The sequence below is a fragment of the Lynx canadensis genome, chromosome B2 (assembly GCF_007474595.2).
Source record: "Lynx canadensis isolate LIC74 chromosome B2, mLynCan4.pri.v2, whole genome shotgun sequence".
In the NCBI taxonomy this organism is placed as follows: domain Eukaryota; kingdom Metazoa; phylum Chordata; class Mammalia; order Carnivora; family Felidae; genus Lynx; species Lynx canadensis.
In genome coordinates, this window is record NC_044307.1 from 121,762,884 (window position 1) to 121,787,779 (window position 24,896).

Sequence of the window (24,896 nt, forward strand, 5' to 3'; positions counted from 1 at the left end):
AAATGAAGCAATTGTCCATATATCCATGATAAAATTGAAAGCTTTGACTTCAACGAAAATACAATACTTATATCCATTTAGTCAAATGCCTTAAAATAAGACTGATTTAAGGGACACGAAGTTAAGGAGTTGGCAAAAATTAGAGACAAGTGTCATGCCAGATTTCTTGATGGGGTCCAGGGAGAAAATGGGATGGAAAAAGCCAGAGAAACCCAAAGCTTAAGGGTGAAGCAGAAATCATTCATCCACAGTCGGTCTCAGGAAAGCTGAGTTTGAGGGACAACGTCAGTGTCTTCAGTAGGTTTGACACTTACACTATGTCCAGGATCTTCTAGCTCTGCTCCTTGTCAACTTTAAGGAATTATTCTAGATTCCTGGGCATTTTCTCATGGAAAATTACCTTCAGGTTTGGATTTGGAAGTTGGTTCTCATCCGCTAAAGTTTACTAGCAACTATTTTTTATTTTTCTACCTAGAATTTGGATAGAACTCAGTGCAATTAGTCTGTACTTTCAGACAAGGGCTGGCATATTGTCTCTAGAGAAAATGTTATGAACTGGCCATGTGCTTACATGCTAGCAACTGGGGAGGATTTGCTCTCCTCCTGAGCCCAGTAACTATACCACATCGGCATCAACACAGATTTGCATCCACAGTAACTTATTTTGATCCTAGTGATCCTAGGTTTGGGTAACTTCTACCCGAGCAACCACTATGTAAGTGCCGGTAGTAGGTGTTTGCGGAGGGTTTTGGATGACACGGAAGTTATCCTGCCCTCAATGACTGCTTCAGATTGCCCCTGACAAATGAGAATCTATCCTATTTATTTTTATTATCACTTTTAAGGAAGGATGTTATGTTTAGCCATTCCCCAGAATGCATTCCAGAGTTGACTGAGCCACAACCCACACTGTTGGAAAATCCTTCTGTGTAAAGAGACACCTGGCCTCTCACAAGTGAATTTGGGTGGGGTTGGGGGACATGGGGTGAGGAAGGCCAGGGGAATGTCTATTTCCAGAATGTGCCCCAGGCCAATGTGACACGTGCTGTAATATTGGTCGAAAATAAATGCTGTGGGGCTCTTTCCAGAGAATTCCTTCATCCCAGTTTCCCTGATGATTCTGCTGTGAAACATCAGTGACTGAGGTCAATAGAGCTCTTATCAAGCCTCTAAGAGAATGGGGTTTGGTCTCCTTGTCTCCCCTGGAAGTAGCCTTTCCAAGCAAGTGAACTACAAACATGGAACTTCTCAATCACAATTAATTAAAATAGTCATCTGAATGACTCTTCCCTTTTCTTGTTATAATTGTATTTTGCAATTCTTAGTTATTTCAAAGAACCCCAATAAACTTGTGTTTAATAATGTTTGGGCAGAAAATTTTAATGGTAGATTAAAACAATAGGTTATGTATTTTATATACTTCTAAATTTTTTTTTTTTTAAATTCTCAACATCCCTGAGACACCATTGGAAGTGTAAAATGTTTAGAGCTGGAAGAAAATGTGGGGGTTACCTGCCCTGGTTCCTTCCTGATCCGATACCGCTTGCCCCCAGAGTAGTTACAGAGTGTGATGGGTAATTTTATGTGTCAACTTGACTGGGCCAAGGGATGCCCAGATAGCTGGCAATATATTATTTCTAGGTGTGTTTGTGAGGGTGTTTGTGGAAGAGATTAGCATTTGGATAGGTAGACTGTGTAAAAAAGATAGTCCCTACCAATGCAGGTGAACATAATCCAATCTACTGAGGACATAATAGAACACAAAGACGGAGGGTGAATTTTCTTTCTTTGCTTAACCTGGGACATCCATCTTCCCTTGCCCTGTGACACGGCCACTCCTAGTTCTCGAACCTTCGGACTCAGACTGAAGTCATTGCTGGTTTTCCTGGGTCTCAGCTCGCAGAGGGCAGGTTGGGGGACTTCTCAGTGACTCGAATCACATGAGCAAATTCCTATGATAAATGTCCTCTTCTGCTATCGATACATATCCTATCGGTTCTGTGTCTCTGGGGCATCCCGGCTAACACACAAAGCCACAAGATGGTCATGTCAACTTTGAAGATCTCATCACCTCCTCAGATGTCTTGGAAGCCGACCTCCCTATGGTTTCTACCTGTCTTGCTGCACAGCGCTGCAAGATAAAGTCAATTCGCCTTCTGCACAAAATATTTATGCACAGCTATCAAGCTCCCTGTCTGCGCACCCCCTTCGCTGCCCCCCTCGGGCTAAATACCACCTCCAAACTTCTCCTTTCCCGGCTAGCCATTCCGTTTTTCCTTATGAAATCTGGTTTCGGTATCTTTTGCACACTGCTCACTTCATCGGGGTGGTTTCCTTGAAATATACTGCCAGAAACAAAACCTTCTTCTACTGGTACCATTTCATCAGTAATAATAACTTTTCTTTCGGATGCAGTATTTCTGGTAATCAGTCTAAGAGTGCACTTGGTTTTGGGAAGCTTAATTTGCACTCGACTAATACTAACACTGGGATTGAAATCTATTAAATTGTCTAATTTCCACAAGTACTGTCAAATCCGACCTTTTCACTTTTATAGTCGTAAAATTGATTCTTTGGACTCTTATCTGAAACTTCATATTTCCTTTTTTTTTTTTTTAACCAATTCTCATTTTGCTTAATGCTTTCAATAACCTTCTTGAATTCTGACTCTGTCATACGTCATGTTATAGTTCCTTTTTTTTAGCCTCAAGTTTTAATGTCAGGCTATCGAGTTGTTGGTTTGTTTTGATTAATTGGCCAGTTGTCGCGAATCCAAGTTTTATCATTTCCGCTTTTCTAGCAAAGAGATTTTTTTAAATGTCTGTGAAATATTACACAAGTGAATCACTCATTCGTTCGTCCAACAAGCATGTATCGAGCACTTGCTATATGCTAGGCATATGGGTACTAGGGTTTTAATAGATATCAGAAGATAAAGTCTCTGCCCTCAGGGAGCTTATATTCTAAGAAGAGACACAAATACATAAATAATGGCCCAGTGTGGGGTGATAAAGGGAATAAACGTGCTAGGGAGACAGAATATAGAGGAGATGCTTTAGATAAGGTGGAGTAATAGGTAAAACAGCCTTTCGGAAAAAGAAAAGTACGAATGGAAAGCCTGGAGACAGGCAACAGCCGGACCACTACGTCTAGGGCCTGAGATACATGATCTGGTTCGGTGTCTGTCTCTCTGGTCCCAACTATAACCTTGGCCCCCAGGACGGGACTTCTCGGGTCTGCTCCTGGCTTCACATTTCAGAGCACGGTGAAGACGTCTTTCCCCAGAGCACAGCCCTGAGCACAGAAGGCGGGCTGACTGCTCCGCCCGACCCTTGGCCCTCACCTGGCAAACTCAGGACTCCTCTCTCATGGGGGATTTTCATTTGAAAGAGCACATGGAATCGCGGATTCCAGGCTGAGCAGCCACAGAAACAGTGCGAAGTATCCCTTTTGAAAGGTCCCAGCTGGTGTCAGAACTCAGTCCGGGTATGCGTATGCGTGTGTGGGCTAGCACCTGTGTCCTATTCCTGCTTTACAGCATACAGTGCACGGTGGCAGGCATAGGCCTTCCATTAACCTTATTACCTATTTTCAGTCTTCTAATGCCGCAGAGTAATGCCAACTCAGCTGCAAAGTCATCTGGAAAATTAATATCAAGGTCTAGTGACACCGGTCTCTTGCCCAGATTAGCTTTGACTTCCAATTTTCCTCTTCCTTCCATATCATATTAAATAATAAGCACATGAGCCAAGGAGAGACCATCCAGCGGGCCCTTCTCAGAAGTCTAGGATACAGGGAAAAATTACAAAAATGTGGTCAGAACTTGAGAAGAAAGAAATATTAATAAAATCTTAGTAAGCATGTATGTCCCCAAGTAGACAATATAAAGTGATTTTATATTATTTTATTTTATTTTATTTTATTTTATTTTAACTGAGTTGTTCTGATTCTAGTAATGTTCACAGAAGGATCTGAACCTCCCCAACTTTCCCTATAAAAATGAAGAAGAGGTTGACATTGGCAGTCTTCAATTTCCTGATGTCACATAATGTGACTGCCAATTGGCGGGATATCGTACACAGTGAAATATGTTCAAGGTCATAGAGGAGCATTTTTCATTGGTCACTCTTCTGACTGGGAAGTGATCGAAATATGAGGGCCTCTGGGGTCAGCAGGACCTGCCTTGAATTCTTTCTTTGCCATTCCCTAGCTCTGAGGAAAAGTTATTTATTCTTACCATTTTCAGCGTCTCCTCTATAACTCAGGGACAACGTACTTACCTGATAATAAGATAATGCATCTAACATCCTTGTAGGTTTCAACAAATGTTAGCACTTGAATCTTTCCCTCCTTTCTGAAATATTTTGAGCTGTATGTACAAATGTGTGTGTGTTCTTATAACTGGAACAACACGTGATACATTTCCTCTGCTCATATGTAAAATAAGGGAATTATTTGGAAGTCTGTCTGCACGGCAAGACTTGTAACAATTTTGAGAAGTCTTTTCTGTTAATATTGTTTAGCTATTCCGCAGTATGCATTCTTTTCAATGGGATCTAAAGAGATGCAACCCAGAGAGTGAGAGTCATAGATTTTAGTTCCATTTCACCTTTTAACTAGTGGTGAGACCCAAGCTAGCCAATTACGCATTGCTTCCTCTTTCAACTGACCAGTTGGATTTATCACATCTGTTTTACCCCAACTCTTGGGGCGAATAAACGAGAATTTAGATATAGTCACTGGATACCTTTGAAGAATAAGTGGCACATATTTGCATTTCCACATCATCATGCCATACACGAACGTCTCAAAATTACTAGCTTTCTCTTATTTTTAAAAATTTACTTTAAAAGTTTTTCTCGGGGCGCCTGGGTGGCGCAGTCGGTTAAGCGTCCGACTTCAGCCAGGTCACGATCTCGCGGTCTGTGAGTTCGAGCCCCGCGTCGGGCTCTGGGCTGATGGCTCAGAGCCTGGAGCCTGTTTCCGATTCTGTGTCTCCCTCTCTCTCTGCCCCTCCCCCGTTCATGCTCTGTCTCTCTCTGTCCCAAAAATAAATAAACGTTGAAAAAAAAAATTAAAAAAAAAAGTTTTTCTCATTGCTTTAAACTTTATGTTCCATTTTAGGGGTCAGTAAATATGAGTGATGCAATAAAAGTCATATAACTTTTGATCGCATGATGCTTTAGGCAAAAAAAAAAAAAAAATTTAAGTAGGCTCCCCGTTAAACATGGGGCTTGAACTCACAACCCTAAGAGTCACACGCTTTACCCACATGCTTTAGCCAGCCAGGCACCTTTAGGCAAAGCATTTATTAATCGCCTATTATATACCTTGTGCTGTATTAGCCATGGCCTTCCCTCTTCAAGGTAGGTGTTATTATCTCTATGTGACAGAAAATGAAAAGTGAGTATCAAGGACTAAAATCATTTGCTGAATGTCACAAGCATAGAAAGAGATCACAGGATTTAAACCCTGGTTTCTGACTCCAAATTCTACCATTTCTCACCGTTATGCTATAACATGGAGGAAATGCCTTTCTTCTTCCCATGATTGTCAGATTTAAACAAAAGAGCTTCAAATCCTTCCGTTACAAGCCCCCTGCACCCCAAACACCCAGATATACATGAGGAAAAATTAAAACTCTTGCTGTTTTGGGGGAAAAAAAGAAGAAATAAATATTCTCATTTTCTGAGCTAAGTGAGGCAACATTTGTGTGGTTACTTAATTATCGTATGTTTTTCTCATTAGATTTCCAAGCTCCGTGAAGCCAGGGACCACATTCCTTTGCGCTCATCATTGAATCCCTAGCACTGGGCATGATGCCTAACATCAAAAATATGCAATAGATTTTTACGAAGGCATTGATATGTGTACAAACGAGTGAACTATAACAAGAAAAATTTCAAGTGTGGACTCGGCAATTTGAACTACAACTTACGTCAAGAAGGAAACAGACCTCTCCAACAACACCCCCAGGTTGTTCCTCTTGCGTTAAATAATAGCTGGGTTTTAAGGCAAACACGTGGGTTGCAATTTTGACAAGAACAGCCACCCAGGGTGAAGCATCGCAAGTAAAATATGGGTTGTGCTCTGATCTTCGGCTCCTTTTTTTTTGGTCCTGACTGACTTATGAAAAACCTCATATAAACAATTTTTATAAATGAAAAATAGGGAAGAAATATACCGACTGTGAGCCAAAGGCCTGAGTAACAGTACCTGTAATACAGGTAATGTTTACCACCTGAGAACACTTAAAAACATCAAGCATTAGTGTATCCACTGGGTGGCGCTGCAGGCTGATGTTGATGTCATTCCACAAATTGTTAAAGGCAATCGGGAAATATTAATAAGACAGTCATGCCTTGTAATGAAAAACTCTTCTCATTTGAATCACACACCAGTTCTAGGAGGAACGAGGAGTATGTGTTTCTATCTCTTAAATGCAGACCTTACAAACCATGAAAACATGAGAAAACTGCCTCTCAGGAGATTGATGGAGCCAACCCCTTTAAAGCAGCCCATTTGAATTTGAGCTGCAGATTCCAAAGTTATTTACCGGTGACCTTCGGTTCCTTTTTCCATTTTCAAGTGTCCGTCTGGAAACCCAGCGATCTCTACGGAAGGGAGACCGGACCAGCTGACCTGGACATTTCAGATGGTGGCTCTTGCTCTCACCGCTCAGTAAACATGCCAGAATGCTTCACGAGAGGCTGTGAAAAGAGAAAGCCTCTGGGGTCAGAGCAGTAGGTTCAAGTGTGACTCTTTCACGTATTTCATGGGTGTCTGCTCAGGTAAACTTCTCAGAGCTTCAACTTTAGCACATGCAAAGAGGGAATAGAAATACGTTATCTTGTTTGCTTCTCCCGTCTTATCAGAGGATCGCGTCAGCAGGTGACAGAGTGCGGTGCTTCGTGGATGTAGGTTGTTATCACGTTCTCTGGAAGCTTGGGCCACGTTCATTAAAATCCTCCCCATTCCCCTAATCCTGCAAACCCCGTGCAGAAGACTCTCTGAGCTTTGCAAACCAAAAGTTTTCTCTCAACGTGAGGTATCTGCTCATTAATTAGCTAATCGATGACGTGATAGTCTTTGATTTTTTTTCTATTAGGTTTATAGTTTTGTCTTTCAGTTTTAGGTTTTCCGTCCATCTGATGTTTATTTTTAAATGTCACGTGCAGTAGAAATCTAACTTTTTCCCCTGCATATGATGAGCTAAATTTCCTAACGTTATTTGCTAAATAACCCATCGTTTCTCCATTGATTTGTGGTGGCACTCATCTCATATTCTCTATGCCATCTATTCCGGCCCATTTGTCTGTCCATATGCCGATTGCAGGCTGCTTTAATACTGTTTTGATGTCTTTGTAATATGTTTTAAGATCTGGTAGGTCTGCTTTACTCTCTTTCCTTTCCATTTTCTGTTATCGTGGACCGACTTTCATGTAAATTTTATATGAAATATTAGTGGAAAGATGTAAGCTTTCATGTATATTTCAAAATTGATGATTCAATTCCCCCTTAAACAATCCTTTTGGAATTTTCATTGGAAATTTACTGAAACCTGTAGATAGATTTTGGGAGAATCAATACCTTTGCAAAGTTGTGATATCCCATGCATTAACATAATACTCCCTTCATGTAATCAGTTCTTTTAATAGAGGCAATTTCCTAACCTCTGTTAGGTTACTTAATTCCTAGGTTATAATTTTTGCTATAAATATAAACAAACCATTTTTTTTTTGTTGGGTTATTACGGAGTAGAGATACATTATTGAATTGTGCAGGTAGATACTATGCGAGGCAACCTTACTGAACTCCCCAGTGAAGTATTATAGTTTGTGGATCTCCTTGGTGTTGTTGTAGAATCACATCATCTGCATCATTGACAATTTTGCCTTTTCTTTCCTGATACTTTTACCTCTTATTACTTTTTCTGGTCTTTTTATGTGGCTGGGTCCTCTAAAACTATGTTAAATATGTTGCATAGCAAAAAGGATTCATATGATCAGGATCTCTCTCTCTCTCCCCCCAGTGTGTGATTTTCATTTAAATAAAACTGAAAGAAAAGTAAGATAATGATTTATTTAGTAATCATTGTCTTTAGTAATACCTTTTATACCTTATATTGTATTTTATTTTTTTTAAGTTTATTTATTTACTTAGAAAGAGAGAGAGCGCACACACAAGCAGGGGAGGGGCAGAGAGAGAGGGAGGGAGAGAGAGAATCCCAAGCAGGCACCATGCTGTCAGCACGGAGCCTGACACAGGGCTCGATCTCCTGAACCCTGAGATCATGACCTGAACCGAAATCAAGAGTCCACCGCCCAATTGACTGAGCCACCCAAGCGCCCTTATACCTTATATTTTAAATTGGTTGTTCACATACAAGATTTCATCATGTTAAGGGTTAGTAGAATGAAGAACAATTCTTCATCTCTGAGTTCGGGGAATTAATTCCTTGAAAAACCTTCCTGATTTTAGATGGGAAGAATTTTCAAAGGCGATTCAAATAAGCATATGCATTAGATATGTTTAAAAAGTAATTTCTACTAAGTAACAAATCTCTCAGTAGGACAACCTATGAAGAAAGTCTTAACAGACTCCTAGAGGTCTGAAGAATTAAAATCGAAAGTCATGTAAACTGGTACAGTTCAAGGCAGGCTGTTTCCTGAGAAGCACCCGAAACTAATTGATCACTTCCTGGTCAGCAAAGCCCATCCTCGTACAGCGTTTGTCTTGTTAGATCTTTGCTCTGGCTTGTAAGGAAGGCACAACAGTTAGCTGTAGCCCCGTTTTATGGAAAAAGAGACTTACCAGATGACCAAGGCAGAACCCAGATCTTCTGGTTTATATCCAGATATGCCCCCAACAACCCTGGGTTTCTTCCAGAGATTTGACCCTACTGATGTTAGCAATGATGAAAAAGTCAGAACAGAGTGTTTTTGTGTAACTCATTTCTTCTGTCTTTAAAGAAAAAGTTGACAGGCATAGTATCAGGCTGTTGAGGGCTATGCCACTCTTAGTTGGGCATAGACTAATAGGACACAGTTCACCCTTATTTTATGGTGCGTGTTTAAGAAACCTAAAAGGAATTTAATTTGAAAAGTTTGAAAATCCTTTGGGACTATTAGAAACACCTTGAACTCCATATACTTGGGACATAGGATTATTTACCTAAATATTATATTGTACCCTTCACAACCTGTCTATTGCAGCTGGAAAGTAGATATGCCTGCGGGGAGGAGGGGGACAGAATCTGAGGACACTTGGTCATTTTCTGTTCTCTTAAAGATGCACAGTTGGAAGTGTTGCCTGGAAACAGTAAGTTATGAAGCACGCAGAAGGTCTGAGTGGTCCCAGTCCCTCAGCTCCCCCAATCAAGTGCCAAGAGCATTGTTCTTTACTTGTTGAAATACATTTTTCTACAGGCTGAAACATGTTAGCCCAGATCCTCTATAGTACAGAAGAAGTGCTTTTAGTTCCAATTTGGGAAAGAAGGGAGAAGGCTCAGGGAGACTAAGAAGTGGAGATAGGTGTGAAAAATCAGAGGTTTTCCTGATTTACTATGCTGCCTCCCTCAATACACACACACACACACACACACACACACACACACACACCCATTTTACTTCCTGTTCATTGTAACTCAGGATAGTTTGGCCAAGCTGGTTCCTTATCCTTTTATGGCAGACAGAAAATTCTTCAGATCTATTTTCCCTTTTGAGTGAGTGGTCTGCTAAAAAGGGGGCCTCGTAAAAGCTCCTAGATCATATACTAAAGAGCCTGTCTGCTTCCTTTCCAAAACTGGCTATGGAATTCTGATGGAAGTTGGGGCCTCTAGGCGTGTGAATATGATGGGGAGCTGGGGACAATCTTTATCAACCTGGAAGGATGGACTCTGTGGTATGTAATGCCAGACTCCTGTCTGGAGAAATGGGAGAAGCCCATTTCTCCCTCACTGTTGTATAGTGGAGAGAAGCAGAACTTTCAATCTCCAGTGTTTGGGGTTTTTTTTTTTTTTGTTGTTGTTGTGTTGCTCATAGATAAGGAATGGCAAGAATGCAAAAGAGAGGGTGGCTCATTGAATTTTACATAATTGCATATGAGATTGGATGAGAAAATTTGCAAATATTTCTGCCCCTAGACTCATTTTTACTGGGCCAACACAATTTTTGTTTTTGATCTTAATTATTTTAATGTCAAGGCTTTTAAGAGAAAATGCGTTGTCAGTGGCTCTGTCTTATTCTAATATGATTTACAAGTCTGGTTCCTAAAGGCAGTGCGTTTATGACCCCTAGACCTAGTAATCTTTCCCACCCTGACATTTTTATGATTCTGTGGAATTGGAAAGCCAGGAGAGTTGATAGGGAGAATGACTTAAAGGAATGTAGGAATGGTTAGAAGGGAGAGTCTTATCCCCCAACTAGGTAACTTGTGTGAAAATATTCAAGTATGCCCTAGACATGAGACGGCTCTTTAGTGACTGGAAAATGGAGATGGTTTCCAGCTGTTTTAGAAAGAGTGTATCTACAGCCAAGTTGCTGAGCTGTTAGGTTCCAAAGACTGTGGGCAAGGCAAAAATTGTACATAGTTGCAAAGGGCAACCTTGAAAGCCAAGTCTTGTGTCTCAGTGAGGCTGTTTGTTTGTTTTTTCTGCAACATGAGACCAGATTGCTGTGTCTTCATTCAGCACCAAATGAAAAAGTCCACAGGCAGTGTTAAAGAGTTCTGTTGCACCAACATATTTTGAAAGCACTAGAATCCCGCAAGTGAGACTTTGAACTTAGAAAATATGAACAACTAAGATAACTTAAAAAAAGAAATCAACCAGAAATCAAGACACGCCCTCTGCTCCCTCCTTTAAAATTCTAATTCTGTGTTATTGGAAGGAAGCTTTTAGGCTTGTACATGCATACCATCTTTCTGAAAAGATACACCTGAAGGCTTACTATTTGTTATTTGCAGTGAGGGGAAATTGGGGTGGGAGTGGCTGGGAGAGGCAGTCACGAAATTATCCCTCATTTCAACCCATTGTGTTTTTATTTATTTGTTTTACTGTGAGCATGTTATCTGTCTATAAATAAAGGAAGGCATCATTTCATTCGCATGCTTTCCTCTTCCCTGATTATTTCATCTTTATTTTGCTCTGCTTTTCAAAGAGTTGTCACCTATATGTTTGATTCGGCAAATTCTATTTTCTCTAAGTGTATCCCCGAATGTCCATTGTTATTAGGTATCATGGAATTTAATTCAAGGATCAGATCGTCACTGTATGCTCCTTCTTCATGATCTTTCAGAGGAAAATATAATCACTGTTTTTTATGTGGACTCCAGATCAGTTCCATGCAACTTTAATTAATTTAATTAAGTAAAACTTTAATTTAGTTGATTATTGCCGAAACGAATAGATCTATATTGCGTTTTGCTAGCAACATAGCAACACAATTTCGAATCAAACAGTTTAGGTCTGGTTGGGGAAGACAATGACTTTGGCCTCTGGAATGCTACATTCGGAGTGTATGACTATCCAAAGTGGCAGTAAAATAAGACAGAGCAGAAGTGTGTTAGGATTATCTCGATATCATGAACAAATTGGCTGCCACTCATCTCTTTTATATGGGTGTATGTAAAGTGACACTATGTCTTTATGCTTATGACCCTTGATCTATTGTTCACAAGTAGTGATGGTCCGCGTTGTATATTTTCTTGGAAACAATCTGTACCTTGCATATTGTTATAGTATCATCATCATGCTTGCTGTGATATGCTTAGGTGGAGCACAGAACAGACAACACAGAAAAGAGGAAACCAAGAACCCTATCCTTTGTAGTTCGTGGTTTCCAAGGTATCCAAATACACAAACTTATCTGTCTGAACACAACGTTGTAGGCAGACACTATATAAACATCTAGGATTACCCCTCATCTTGGTGCCACCGTCTGTCACAGAAAAGATGCGGGAAGCAGAAAAAACATGAATAAATTAAACGTGTTCTTATATACGAGTACGTGAGGCCAAAGTGGACCGGGAAAGATCACATATATGCACAAGTAAAGTCTAAGCTATAATCATTAATTGTTGGTTTTGGTGACTGGATAACAATTCTCGTGCAGTAAGAGGAAAATATTTAATTTCTCAAATTTGGCTTCATCAATTTAGATGAGTGTATTTTTTCTTAATAGAAGTGTTATACTGATCAACACCAGGTCAAGTTTAACATCATCATGCTCCTAAAACAAAACTTGAGGCATAGGGAATAGAATTCCAAGGGCTGTTTGATGGATGAAGCAGGAAATTTCTTAACAGGATGGGGTAGGAGTGACTGCAGTGTGTAACATCCTGCTTTGCAAATCATGCTGATTGATTATTGATCATTTGGTCCGTCATGTCTTGGGAATGTTGAAGAAACTGGTGGGTGGGTGGCCTTTGTCCTAGATGTTACTATTGCAGCTATGACAACCGCTTCAATAAGTTAGGTCAATTACATTAATGAAACAAACTACATTAACCGTGCCTTGCCTTGGATTCATCCTTCTTTCTTCATTCCCAGTGACTCACTAAATTCCATTGATTTGGGGTCTGGCAAACATCTCTTCTCTATCCTTCCCTCACCGTCACCAATGGCTCTCAAGAAGTCTCCAGATGGCTTCCTTTTTTTTCCTCCTCCTCCTTCTTCTTCACCTCCCCCTCCTCCCCCTTCTCCCCGCCCCCCCCCCCCTTCTTCTTCTTTTAGTTATAAAGCCCTCCCTGCACTCAGCTCTCGGCAAGAGTCACCCGAACACTCCTTTCAATCACTTCATTTTCCTCATGGAAAGCAGCCAAATGCTTCTTGTGGCTACCTTCTGAGTTCTAAACTTCTCCGTGAGACTTTCAAGAACAGCAGTGACAAGGTCTATCTCTCTATTCAAAATGACTTCTCACTGCTTTTTAATATCCTTTTCTCCCCTCATCGAGTAAAGAGGAGGGGAAATTGAGAAACGTAATGAGTTGGGAAAGAAGAAATTGATTTGCATTCTTGGCATTTCAATTCCTTCTGACCTTGTCTCACAGATCACTGTGAAGAGGTAGGTTAGAAGAGAGTTACTGTGTCCCCAGCTAGGAAGCTGATCCGTAGGGCTGGGATTCTGATGTAGATCTGACAACTTTCCTTTTCCAATATTCCATCCACTAGTTTATGCAAGCTGCCCCCTCGCTCCCGGACCTCTACCAGCCAGCACCTGAGAGGCTTCTCTTTCTGCCTCACTTCCACGATCCAGTTTTCAACACAGCCTATCTGAACACTCTAGATCTCCCTAAGCGTCTCTGGCCTCCACTCTCTGAAAACTTAGTCCCCACCCCTCAAATCAGGTAAGGTGCCCCTCCTCTGTGTTCCCATAAATGTCCTGTTTTGATTATACTACGTAATTTTTTCTACATATCTTTTTTTTTTTAATTTTTTTTTCAACGTTTATTTATTTTTCGGACAGAGAGACAGAGCATGAACGGGGGAGGGGCAGAGAGAGAGGGAGACACAGAATCGGAAACAGGCTCCAGGCTCCGAGCCGTCAGCCCAGAGCCTGACGCGGGGCTCGAACTCCCGGACCGCGAGATCATGACCTGGCTGAAGTCGGACGCTTAACCGACTGCGCCACCCAGGCGCCCCTCTACATATCTTAATAAACATTTTTTGAAGCATCACAGAGAAAAGGGCACCTATCATAAGCATATAACCTGATGAAATATCAAAAAGCAAAACTACTCCCTGAGACCACCAGCCAAACTGAGAAATCACCAGCCCCCAGGAGACCACCCCTTTCACGTACCCTGTTAATCATGATCTCCACCCGCGTCCTCTCCTCAGAGGTGATCATGTCCTGACCTCTATATAGATTCGTTTTGTTTGTCTGCTTTCAAAGTTTATATGCGTTAAACCATACAGTCTGTTTGCTATGTTTGTGGGGTTTATTCCCTGGTATTGTATGTAATGAGCATCCGTTTTCAGTGCAGTATAGCATTCCCTTGTATGAAATCATGCTAATTTATTCTACCCTTGGTGGACAGTTTGAATTGTTCCCATGTGGGGCTAAGATGAATAGTACTCCTGTGAACATTATTGCAAATTTTTTTTATTGAATACATGTACATTCTTTGGGGTATAAAGCATGGAGAGGAGCTACTAGGCCAAACGTTATATGCGTGATCATCTTGAGCAAATAGTGCCAAGCAGTTTTCCAAAATGGTGGTGCTACTTTACACGCCCACGGTAATGTGCTTTGTATTTCCAGCTGCTCTTAATCGGCACCAACAACTGATAGTGTCTACGTTATGCTTGCAAATCCCAACCCCCTTTCTCTCTCTTTCCGCATAGCCTGACGCCTGCAAGATACCTCCGTAAGCGTCTGATGAAATAATAAGTTAATGGTTAACAAACGCACAGGGGTCCGCTTCTAGATCTGTTGTCACCTGTCAGGCAGAATAGCATAATTGTTACAAGCATAGTCTCTCGAGACCCCTCGTGATTTGACTTCTAACGTCACCACTTACTAACCGGCAAGTTACCTTTCTGTACTAGTCTCTTCGCTTTTGATAATCCAGGGTGGTCCTGAAATAGCCTATACTGTACTTAGACTAACGTCTCGTGTATAGTAAGAGCTCACTAGCATTAGCTGTTAGTGTTATTATCTAACCCTGAGGGCCTGCACCCAATTAGACTTCCTACAAATAGAATCGGTCGGTAAGAATCTTTGGTATCCCCTCTGTGAAGCCTGCTCCAAGCAGCTGATCCCACGGAAGCATCTGGACTTCTGAAGTTCTCTTTACCCCTCCTTCGGCACCTGCTGTGCACCATGAGTAGGTGCCCTGTCTCTCCAAGTTGATGGCCAATGCCCCAAGCACAGTGACTGACTCAGTCTTCGTGGTAGCAGTGGTTTCAGAGTCCCCTTTTAACTCGGGGGAACCGTAGCTGAATACATTGCCCCCAAACCCACGGTTGAACAGATGCACGGTGAGAGGGCGATGGAGAAGCGTACTGTCCCTTTTTGCAACCGCCAGGCTCAAGCTGTAGTTTCCAATGCTGGCAGGGAGGTACTTTCCTCTCCCAGATAAAAGATACCTCTGCTTGTATGCTACCTTACATCACAGTACTTGGTAAATATTTGCCCTTTTAAAAAATTGACCCCCTGTTCTTTCTTAGCTTCCTTGTTCTTACCTTGTTCCCTTCCCGCCCACTTGTATTTGATCTCATCTCTCACTGTTTGCGTGACAACCCTTGGGACCCCTCTGCTCTTATCATTTCCCAAGCAACAGGATCAGATCTTATACAGTGATTGACTATAACCCAATAAACCAAGTGTCTACCCTTAAAAAAGTAAAAAGCTCTGTCATCCATGACCAGCCCCTGTGACTTAACTATGGTTAGGCTGGAGATTCCCAAGCCTGCAAGAACTGTGTTCAGATAAAAAGGTAATTTAAGTGCCTTTGGTTCAAGAAGGAGTTTGTAACTGTTGTTGATAATGAGAATGAGGGGAAGCTCTGCAAAAAGCCCCCCGGTCAGAGCTGGTGTCAATCTCTATTAGGAAAATGCAGGCTTTAGAGTCTCTGTGACAATTCGGACTCAAATTTGGATGGTATCTTAGTATCTTCATATCTTTCCCTCTTCTACAGTAGATATTCCAGTGGTACGAGCCTTAGGAGTGGCCTCTACACCCCAGACCAGAGCATGGGGGTCTACACCGCAGACCCAGAGTCGGCTGGGGCCGTGCACGGCCGGGTACACACAGGCTCAAGAGGCTTCTGGCCCGTGCCAGGGACTGGCTCCTTGGGGGTCCTTCTCGGAGCTGGCACGGTACTCCATTCAGCTCTTGGTGCTCTCAGCTTCGGCCAGCTCAGCTTCTTGGGAACATAGTCGTTCAGGACAGACATCCTCACCCTCTTGAGTGGCATTCTACTTGCAGACTATTATCTTGACTTCCATTTCAACAAACTGCTTTATTGAAAAAGCGTCTTTCCTATTAGGCTCTGTAAGGGCAGAGATTTGTCTGCTTTGCCCACTGCTATGTCCCCAGCACTCAGAGCAGAGCCTGGCCCAGATTATTTGTTGAAAGAATTACCTGCCAGGCAAACCAAATGTCAGGACCAACAGCCAACTTCGTAGGGTAGGCAATAAATACAGGGAACATTGCTTCGTGGTTTCCTTGTGAAATGCATTGGTCTATGGAAAAGGATTTATTTGGATGGGTTTATGAACGACTGACATCATAAGACCACTCTGTAGCCCCCTGGAGTCTGAACCTGACGCTCTTGGAAGCAAACCACCGAGCTGGAAGTTACAGCAGCATTTCCCAGGTTTTAAAATTTTAAATGGACCCATTATTACTTACCCTCCCCCCGCAACCAAGATATACAGAAATAACACACGTGACACAATTTATGTAAATATTTTTCAAGGTTTTATTGCAAACCAAAGTTGGTTTATCGCACACAAAAAAAAGTTGTGTGGTGGGGGGGGGGGAAGAATTGTACATATTATAACCATGTTAATTACAGTACATTAAAATGGTGGTTTACATTACAAATAAGCCTGTAAGTTTAAATATACTAGTGTTATAACCCAATGTACAGACTGTCTTTATACAATACATACAGTTATCAGGAATGCAAAAAAAAAAAAAAAAAAAAAAGAGGAACATAAATAATGCCCATTTTACAGGTGACATTTTAAACAATGAAAATACCAGGCTTTGACCGACAACTGGGGCATTGGTCCATAAAAACCCTTTCTAAAAATAGAAATATTTGTAGCAGCAATGCTTTCTTTAAGCATCTGGATACAAGTCATTGCAAGACCATTTTCAATAAATTTTAGTTATTAGCTGTATCTTACAGAAGAAAAAAACGGTCTACACATAAATTTATCTTCCAAATATGGAAGAAACAAACAATGTCCCACATTGTAGTATCCTGCAAGTGTCACATTGATGCTTATAACGAAATCCATCTGTGATCAAGCATACCACATTCATACCACTGTTCACACAGTAAATCCACAAGGGGAAGGGAAAAAAAAAAAAAAAGAAAGAAAAAGAACTGAAACACTCTGCAACAGGAAAAGCTTTGGAGCTAACACGATCTCATCAGAAAAGGCACATTTCATCAGATTCGACATCACGGCCCAGACAGACCCTCAGAAAACCCTCCTTAGAGCTGCGTCGTCCTAATAAGACTACTGCCTCTGTCTACGGCGGCACGCGAACGCTCACTGCAGAGATAGCACCATGTTGGAAGGAAGAATAAAAACGAAAACCTCATGAGCTCACTGAGAGGAGGATGTGCTCTTCGAAAAGCTTCCGGCGAACGGTGTGCAATGAGATTGCCAAGACGTGCAAGCTTCCAGAGATGTGCAAATTCTCTTTTAAGACGTCCTGTCAGCTGGCGGCCCCGCCAGAAGGCTAACTAGAACACTTAACACACACACACACACACACACACACACACACACACACGAATCCTTCACGACCAACCCTGGGACCGTTCAGAGGAAAGAGTCCACAGGGGGTGCGTAGGAAAAGCCTAGAAAGGCCTCGGCCGCTTCCTTGACGCTGGCTGTGAGCAGGATGCTGTCAGGGGACCTGCCGATGGAGCTGGGGACCGGCTCTTCGGTAAATTCGGGATCAAAGTGCCTCAGGTCACTAGGTCCACTCTGTGGCAGGAAGACAAAACAAAACAAAACACTCCGCGTCAAGAATTCACGGTGGGTACAGGGCAGGGAAATCCTCATTCGGGCTTTAAATCCCGGAGCTCGACTCTTCAGGGCACTCTACGGAAACTCCCGTTAACAGCCATCCGTTTCAAGCACAGAAGCCAAAGGCCACACAAAGTTTAAATAAGGCGGAGGGTGTTCGCTTTTTAGCTTTTGGTACTTGAATTGGGAGCTGTGGTGAGAAGTGATGTTAGCTTGGCTGGGACAAAAATTCCACTTTTCACCTAGGGAAGGTTGTGGTTTGTGAATAAAGGACCCACCAAGTTGTTCCTTGAGGGCCCTCCCCTCCACCACCACAGCCTCTGACTTAAAGAAATGCCCTTTGGGCCCTCCTATACTTGGCAGAAAGAGACACTCACCACATTTGGGTTAAAAGGGGGAGTAATCTTCTTATTAATGAGATCGTCCCAGTTAATTAGGGAGAAGAAGACGTGATTCTTAATCTCCATCTGTCGAGAAGAGACAGGAGGTTAAGTCAGACAGGTGGAATTCGAGAAGGGCAGTGAGGTCTAGGGCGCTTCCCAGCCCGCCCAGAACAGGGAGAAGGCACTCACAAAGTCGTCCTGGGCGCCCAGCCTCTTGGTCCTGTCCTTCTGCAGGAGGCCCTCCAGAAGGTGTCTGGCAGAATTGGTAATGTTGGGCTTCAGCTGGAGGGGCTTGTTCAGAATGTTGTCGTACATCTCAGCTGTGTTTCGGCTATAAAAAGGAGGCTGAAAGAACAGGGGAAATCAGCACTTAATCGGGGGTTTGGTCCAGCAGACATTACCAAGAGAGAAACGCACTGTGGTATGCTAGATGCGACAAAGCCCTTCCCTTAATGGGGTTTCTCTGCCCTGGATTTTTCACTGTCTGTTTCGCAATCCTCATCAGAGAGGAGACATTAATAAGCCACATTTTTCCTCACGCAGGTTAAGTGTGGTCATATCTAGAAAATGCGAGTTTACCAAAAAAAAAAAAAAAAAAAAATTCACTAAGAGCTTGCTCTAAAACACCTATGAAATAACCAATAGGCTTCTCTTATCAGCATCTGATAAGGTTATTCATAAAGGGCAAGACACAATGGCCAGATGGGACTTGTGTGCCCAGACAAGTCTGGGTTTCAAGAGGACTGCGTTCTGGGGAGCATTATCAAGCCAGGGCGGTAGTCCATGACTCTCAACGTGCTACTCACCAGGCCATACAGCATCTCATATAAGACGGCCCCCAGGCACCACCAGTCCACGGTCCTGTCGTAAGGCTGCTTATGGAGCACCTCAGGTGCAAGATACTGAAACACAAAGCAGGACAACAGTGTTCAGGAGTCCGCGAAACCAGGGATCCCAAGACCAGGCATGCACTTTGAGAGGGCCGAGAGACCCTGGGTCCACCCGCAGGACACATGCCTTTACGTTACTTCCTGAGAAAACTGCTGGGCTTGGAGGCTGACGGGCCAGTTAGGTGTACTGATGTTTAGGAAGCTGTTGGGCACCCAGCAGATTATCCTACTTGGGAACTGAAAACCTTTTATGCCATGGCTTTTGCAAACAGCTTGTCTTAATGAAAGCAACATGAGGCCTTGGGATTTACCATGCTGCATCAAACAGCAAATGTGTTTTACTTGCGCTGAATGGGACTGAGAAATCTCTGAGAATGATCTACTCTTCTGGTAGTTTAAGTATTATTGCACTTGCCTCCCCCTGGAAGGAGGGGCACAGACCAGTCCCCAAATCAAGAGCGCTCTTACCTCGGGCGTGCCACAGAAGGTGGATGTTGTGCCATTGTGTTCGATGTTCTCCTTGCAGAGCCCAAAGTCAGTAAGGACAATGTGTCCCTGTGAATCCAGCAAAATATTCTCTGGTTTTAAGTCTCTGCAAGGAAAAAAAAAAAAAGTAGTTGTGTAAGTTAATTTCACTTCATAAGAAATCTTCTGGGAAAATAATAGCTTGGGGTATTAGAAGCATTTTCAATTCACTGAGGCTGTACAGTGAATACAAAAAGGGAGTCCTTGTTCTGCTAATCTATTCTGGATTAGGCACAATCCTAGCTGGCCAGTTCCCTCGTGGCATGGAGTCAAGGCGGCTCACATGCTGGGGTATCCGGTTTTAGGTGACCAAGCTGTACGTAAATACAAATTATCTTAAGGCTCCGTCAAAGGCTAGGGCTATGTCTTCTTTGTACCCAGGAAGGTAACCTTGAGAGCCCTGCAGCTCACCTATAAACGATGTTCAGAGAGTGCAGGTAACCCAAGGCACTGGCTATTTCAGCAGCGTAGAAACGAGCCCGTGGTTCCAGGAAGCAACGTTCCCTCTGAAGATGGTAAAACAACTGTAGGAGACAGGACAAGGTCAGCTGGGTTGCCAAGGCTTGGTAACAATGCGTTTCATTAGACTTGACATATATAGCTAAAGAGAACAATTGCAGGAAGCAGCCCTAAATAGTCTCTTAACTATATGAAACTCTCAGGTTAAAGGAAATGCTAATTCTGGTAACTTTTCCCCCCTAAATATCATTTAAAACCTCTCCTCTCAAACTGGAAACAATGCTATGCACAGACACCCAAAGGTTAGCTCCCATTCCCGCCGCTCACCTCTCCACCATTAATATAGTCGAGGACAAAGTACAATTTGTCAGCGGTCTGGAAGGAGAAGTGAAGGCCCACCAGGAAAGGGTGTTTTACATTCTTCAGTAGAACATTCCGTTCCGACATAATATGTTTCTCCTAGAAAAAGGACAATTAAGATTTAGTGGCAAATTTCAACGTGGTACCAAAATTCTAAGGTAAAACCACCCAGTGAATGTCTTATCTCCAACTGCAATCCATCACATTTCATACCTCCTTCTTTTTCAGAATTGCTTTCTTCTGTAAAACTTTGACTGCATAGAATGCTTCTTCTGCTTTGTGTCTTGCTAGAAGAACCTGAAATTTCAATTCAAAAAATCATTTTGCTGTCCGCATCCACTGAGAATGTCAGACGAATGCATGAAAGACTATCAAAAATGAGGTCTTCAGATCTGAAATTACCTTTCCAAAACTGCCTTTGCCAATCACTTTCAAGAAGTGAAAGTCAGATGGTTTCGCATGAGGATTGGATGACGGGCCAAGGTTGATTTGCTGAGAGGGACTTGGCTGGAAAAGAAAACGTTTTCTTTTAATAGCTTTGCCTCAAAGGAAGACAACAATCACCATACATCCTAAACACAATCAAAACTACTTTTCATCCGTACACAGTAATATTTCACATGGGAGTCTGCAAATGGTACACAGTAATGTTGTAACCAGATAAAACTTTTATGCAACATGCCTTTTAAAATACTGCACTGACTCAATACTTAAGTGCTTATGTCACTTGTTATGCCATTAACTGAGGCATTCCTACCTTGAGACTAATTTCTAGAAAATGCTATTTTAATCCATCACGGTAGGAATACTAACTGACTCATTTACAAGATGCCTCCACGGAAGCATCACAAATAGAGAATACTTACTGGAGGAGAAGGGTTGGCATTCATAAGCTCAGGCTCCTGAGGTTGGGAGATTTTCAAAATGGACTGAACTTCAGGGCTGCAGAGAAAGGAACAACTGAGAACCTCCCAGACTCGTCGCAAGGGGGCACACCGACACCAGTAGTTAAGGCTCGGGCTCGACTTTTCCCGGACAGGTCCGAGTGTTTAAACTTAAAACCACCCAAATAAATGACTCAGTTAAAGAAAATAATAGCCAAAGAAAATAATAAGCCCACTTAAAATACAGCGATGAGGGCTGTTTTTCATGGAAACGGGGTGAATTAGGCAAACAGGAAAATTTTCACCTTGCAGCTCTCTCTTCCAGGCCAAATCAGCAAATTAGTTTTAATATTTAAAATGTTCTAAACTGGAATTGGAGAGAGAAAAGGGACCCCACCCTCGGGGAAGTCTTCGGCTTCCTGATCGACACCCCGACGAGAGTGTGTCTTCACTGCTGATAAACAAGCTAGGCTACTTATTTTTTATTTCCCCCAGTCCTCCCCCAAACTTACTGTTTGCATGCGTAGGAGTTATTGGCAATCTTCTGAATAAAGTCGTTCAGGCCCATCCTCCTCTGTTTCATGAAAGCTGTGAATTAAAGGAGAAATAAATAAACGTCTAGATGGCTTCGCAACGGCCGACGCCACACACACTGATTTGACGCGTGACCTTAAAAAAGTTTCCACTTCGCACATCCTAGAAGTCCCTATAATTCCTACACTCACCGATGAGAATTGCTACCATTCCCCTCATTCTGGAGTAAGTGAGGGTGCCCCTAGCAGCCTCGGTTTTCACCGTCATCTCCGCAGAGAGAGCACAGGGAGACGTTACAGAGGAGACACCGGCTCAGCCAACACTAGGCGCGCGAGGCGCCGCCGGCTTTATACGCCCCGAGCCGCCGCGGGGCGGGGCTCACGCCACAATGAGGAAGCGGCGCCGCCCGGCCCCGCCCTAGCCCCGCCCCCGGCCCCGCCCCCGGCGGCCGCGCGGCCCACCCGACCGCTGTGTGGCGGGCGGCGGCGAGCGGTTCGGTCCCGGGCGGGAGGGCAAGCCCTCCCGGCGGGGGCGGGGGGCGCGGGGACTGCCCGGGAGGCCCGGCCGCCGGGCTGTTATCTGCCTCTTTCAGCGACCCCGCGGGACCGAGGGAAACCGCAGGCGGAGGGGGCGGGGGCAGGGAGAGTCCGGGGTAATTTTCCACCCTTCTCATTTATTCCACCCGGCTGGGAAATCAGAGTCGCGGCACTGGGGCGCTTTCCGCCCGGCGCGCGGCGAGCCGGTGGCTCTGTGCCCGCTCTGGTTTGTCACACCCTCACTGGCGATCCCCTCCGGGTCCCGGAGCCGGCCGTCCCCCCCCTCCCCAACCCCGCCGGCAGCCCAGCAGCCCCCGGCCGGCGGCCGCGCACAACCCGCCCGAGGTGTCTCTGTGCCGAGGGCAACCCCGCGCGCCCTGATCTGCGGGGTCGCCGTGGGGCCGGGACGCCCGGCGCGTCCCCCGCTCCCGCCGCCCCCTCGCCCGGCCTCGTTCCCTCCACCCTGAGGACGAGCACCCACCCCCGGCCCCTCTCGCCCGAGCCGAGCGACTAGCGGCGGAGCGGGACGGTCCCCGCGTGGCGGCCGCGGCGCTTACCCAGGCCGGTCAGCAGGAAGGACTCGCTGCGTTTCTGCGCCTCGGCCCTCTTTTTGTGGCGGGGCCGAAGCAGGGACTCGAGCCGGGCCCTGGCCAGCGCGCCCTGCATCTCCCCCATGGGCAGCGGCGGCCGGCGCGCAGCGGGCGAGGGCGACAGGAGAACACTGACGTTTCCTTGAAGGAGCCGCCGTGACTCAGGCCGGCAAGATTTCCTGCCCCGAGACCCAAAACAAACAAATGGCCCTTGTGCACGGCCGAGCCGCTTCCGAAAACGCCTTTTTTGTGCTTTTGGCCAAAGCCAAGCAAGGCTGCAAAATCCCAGAACTTGGAAGCGGAGGAAGGAAGGAAAGAAAGAGGGAAGGGGGAGGGAGAGGTCAGGAATGTGTAGGGGAGGGGGCGGAAATAAAATTCGTCTCTGCACTAAAGGGAAAAAAAAAAAAAGTACAATCTGCATTTCACTTTTTTTTCCCCCTCTAATCTTTGAGAACATTCTGTCCGTTCCGCATGTAATTTTTCTTGCATCTTTAATCTCGGCCACGCCATGAACACGTGAGGTAGTGGCACGTTAGGGGAGCGGTGGCTCCGCGCAAGGCGCCGACCTGGCGTGACCCCGGGCATCGGCGACTCCCGGATTCCCTGTCCCGCTCTCCCACCTGAAAACTCCGCTAGGTCGCATTACATCGTCTTAAACACCCGTAGTCTGTCCTCGTCTTCCCTACCCCTCCTCCGGTTTATTTCAGCGCTGACCCGGGAGTCTTCTTACAGTTTAACCACCTTGCTCTTTCTCTCGAGTCCCAGGTAAACGGGGACTCGTGGACGCGTGAAAGATTAGCCGGGTGTCCGCTCTCCAGAGAGCAGTGGAGAGAGGGGAAGGCCTGCAGAGCAGCGGCGCGGTGCCTTCCAGTAACCCCGCCGCTGGGAGATGCCTGGGCGCTGCTGCAGCCCGACCGCCGGCGCGGGGACGCGGGCCAGCGCTGGCGGGGAAGCCGAGAGCACAGCGACTGGGCCGGGAGCGGGAGGCGGCTGCAGGGAACTAAGGTTTGTAGGGCCGAGTACCTGGCACTTGCTGGTGCTGGCCGCGGCTGCCCTGCCGTGACCCCTCACTGCCAAGGGCCCTGCCATTTTTGAGTTACATACTGGGTCTGACACACTCCGAAATACCAGCTGTCAACCCAAGAATAGCCTGTGAAGCGGTTTTTTTCTTTCGTCCCGGGCAGGGATTTGTTTTGCAGGCACAAGCACCTCATTTGCCCTAATATGACCTGTAGCCTCAGCTGCTGCTTGGTTTGCTCAGTGACAACAGCCCCAAACTGGGAAGGGAACACACATTCTCTCTGCCAGAGACTGGCTGGGAAATTTTGCCCGGGACTCACTCTTTAAAACACTTCTCAAGGCCTGAGATGCCTGAAATTGATGCTCCAATCTAAAGCAAGGTTTAGGAAACTCCAATTCACAGTTCAAGTGGCCCATTACTGCTTCCTCTTCCATGGATCCTTCACAGAATATGACTTTGTTACTGCCAGTGCCCCCCCCCCCCCCCCCCCCCCCCCCGCCGCGTCAGGTTCCACTCCAACTAGCCCAGCCGGGCCCTGCTCCCACACCATTCCGTCCCCTTTGAAGACAGCAAATTTGGCACAGATTGTCAGGAAACACCGACCTGTACCAAGATTTCTGCGTGTTTGTTCTTAAAGCACGGAGTTGAGAAAACTTTTATCAGAGACCCTCCCCTGCGACTCCACACCCCACGCCTTCTGTAGGCCAAGTAATCTCAGATCCTCTAAAGCGTCTTCGTTTTCTCCATTCCCTCCAAATTATAGCAATAAAATCACACCAACCTTTCAAAGGGGATTTTATAGCTTCCTCTTTCATTCTTCAGGTTGCCTAGGATGTGAACGTTGGGGATTACTTTCTGGAGGCTGAAGGTAGAGCTCAGTTACGGTTGGGATAGTCTCCCTGCTTTGTGCCTGATAAGGCTGGAAGCTGAGATGATAGGAAGCAGGAGTCAGAGGCAGCTGTCCTGCTCTGTTATGCACCCCACTTTATATAAAG

At 44.6% G+C, this 24,896-nt stretch overlaps 1 protein-coding gene across 3 annotated transcripts; it reads right to left on the minus strand.

The window, feature by feature from the left end:
- Window positions 1–16,404: 16,404 nt before the first annotated feature.
- Window positions 16,405–24,871, minus strand: SGK1 (serum/glucocorticoid regulated kinase 1). Of its 3 annotated transcripts, none has more exons than XM_030316391.2 (12): window positions 24,683–24,871; window positions 21,733–21,808; window positions 21,203–21,278; window positions 20,739–20,843; window positions 20,550–20,633; window positions 20,304–20,435; window positions 19,929–20,041; window positions 19,461–19,584; window positions 18,909–19,004; window positions 18,292–18,447; window positions 18,097–18,186; window positions 16,405–17,677 (listed from the first exon to the last, which is right to left on the minus strand). In XM_030316391.2, exons 1-12 carry the CDS (start codon window positions 24,714–24,716, stop codon window positions 17,510–17,512), a joined length of 1,254 nt encoding a protein of 417 aa, XP_030172251.1. In that variant the 5' UTR covers window positions 24,717–24,871; the 3' UTR covers window positions 16,405–17,509. The 3 variants fall into 3 exon arrangements, with proteins under 3 accessions (XP_030172251.1, XP_030172249.1, XP_030172250.1); XM_030316389.1 differs by lacking the exon at window positions 24,683–24,871 and adding an exon at window positions 22,848–24,331; XM_030316390.1 differs by lacking the exon at window positions 24,683–24,871 and adding an exon at window positions 21,946–22,085.
- Between the last annotated feature and the right edge of the window lie 25 nt (window positions 24,872–24,896).

Coding starts and splice junctions, on each gene's coding strand:
- SGK1 (XM_030316389.1), bottom strand. CDS start 23,337: ATGTTCTCAAAGATTAGAGGGGGAAAAAAAAGTGAAATGCAGATTGTA. Junction 19,585..19,928: donor TCTCTGAACATCGTTTATAG/GTGAGCTGCAGG, acceptor TTTTCCTTGCAG/AGACTTAAAACCAGAGAATA. Junction 19,005..19,460: donor CCTTCTGTGGCACGCCCGAG/GTAAGAGCGCTC, acceptor TTTGTGTTTCAG/TATCTTGCACCTGAGGTGCT.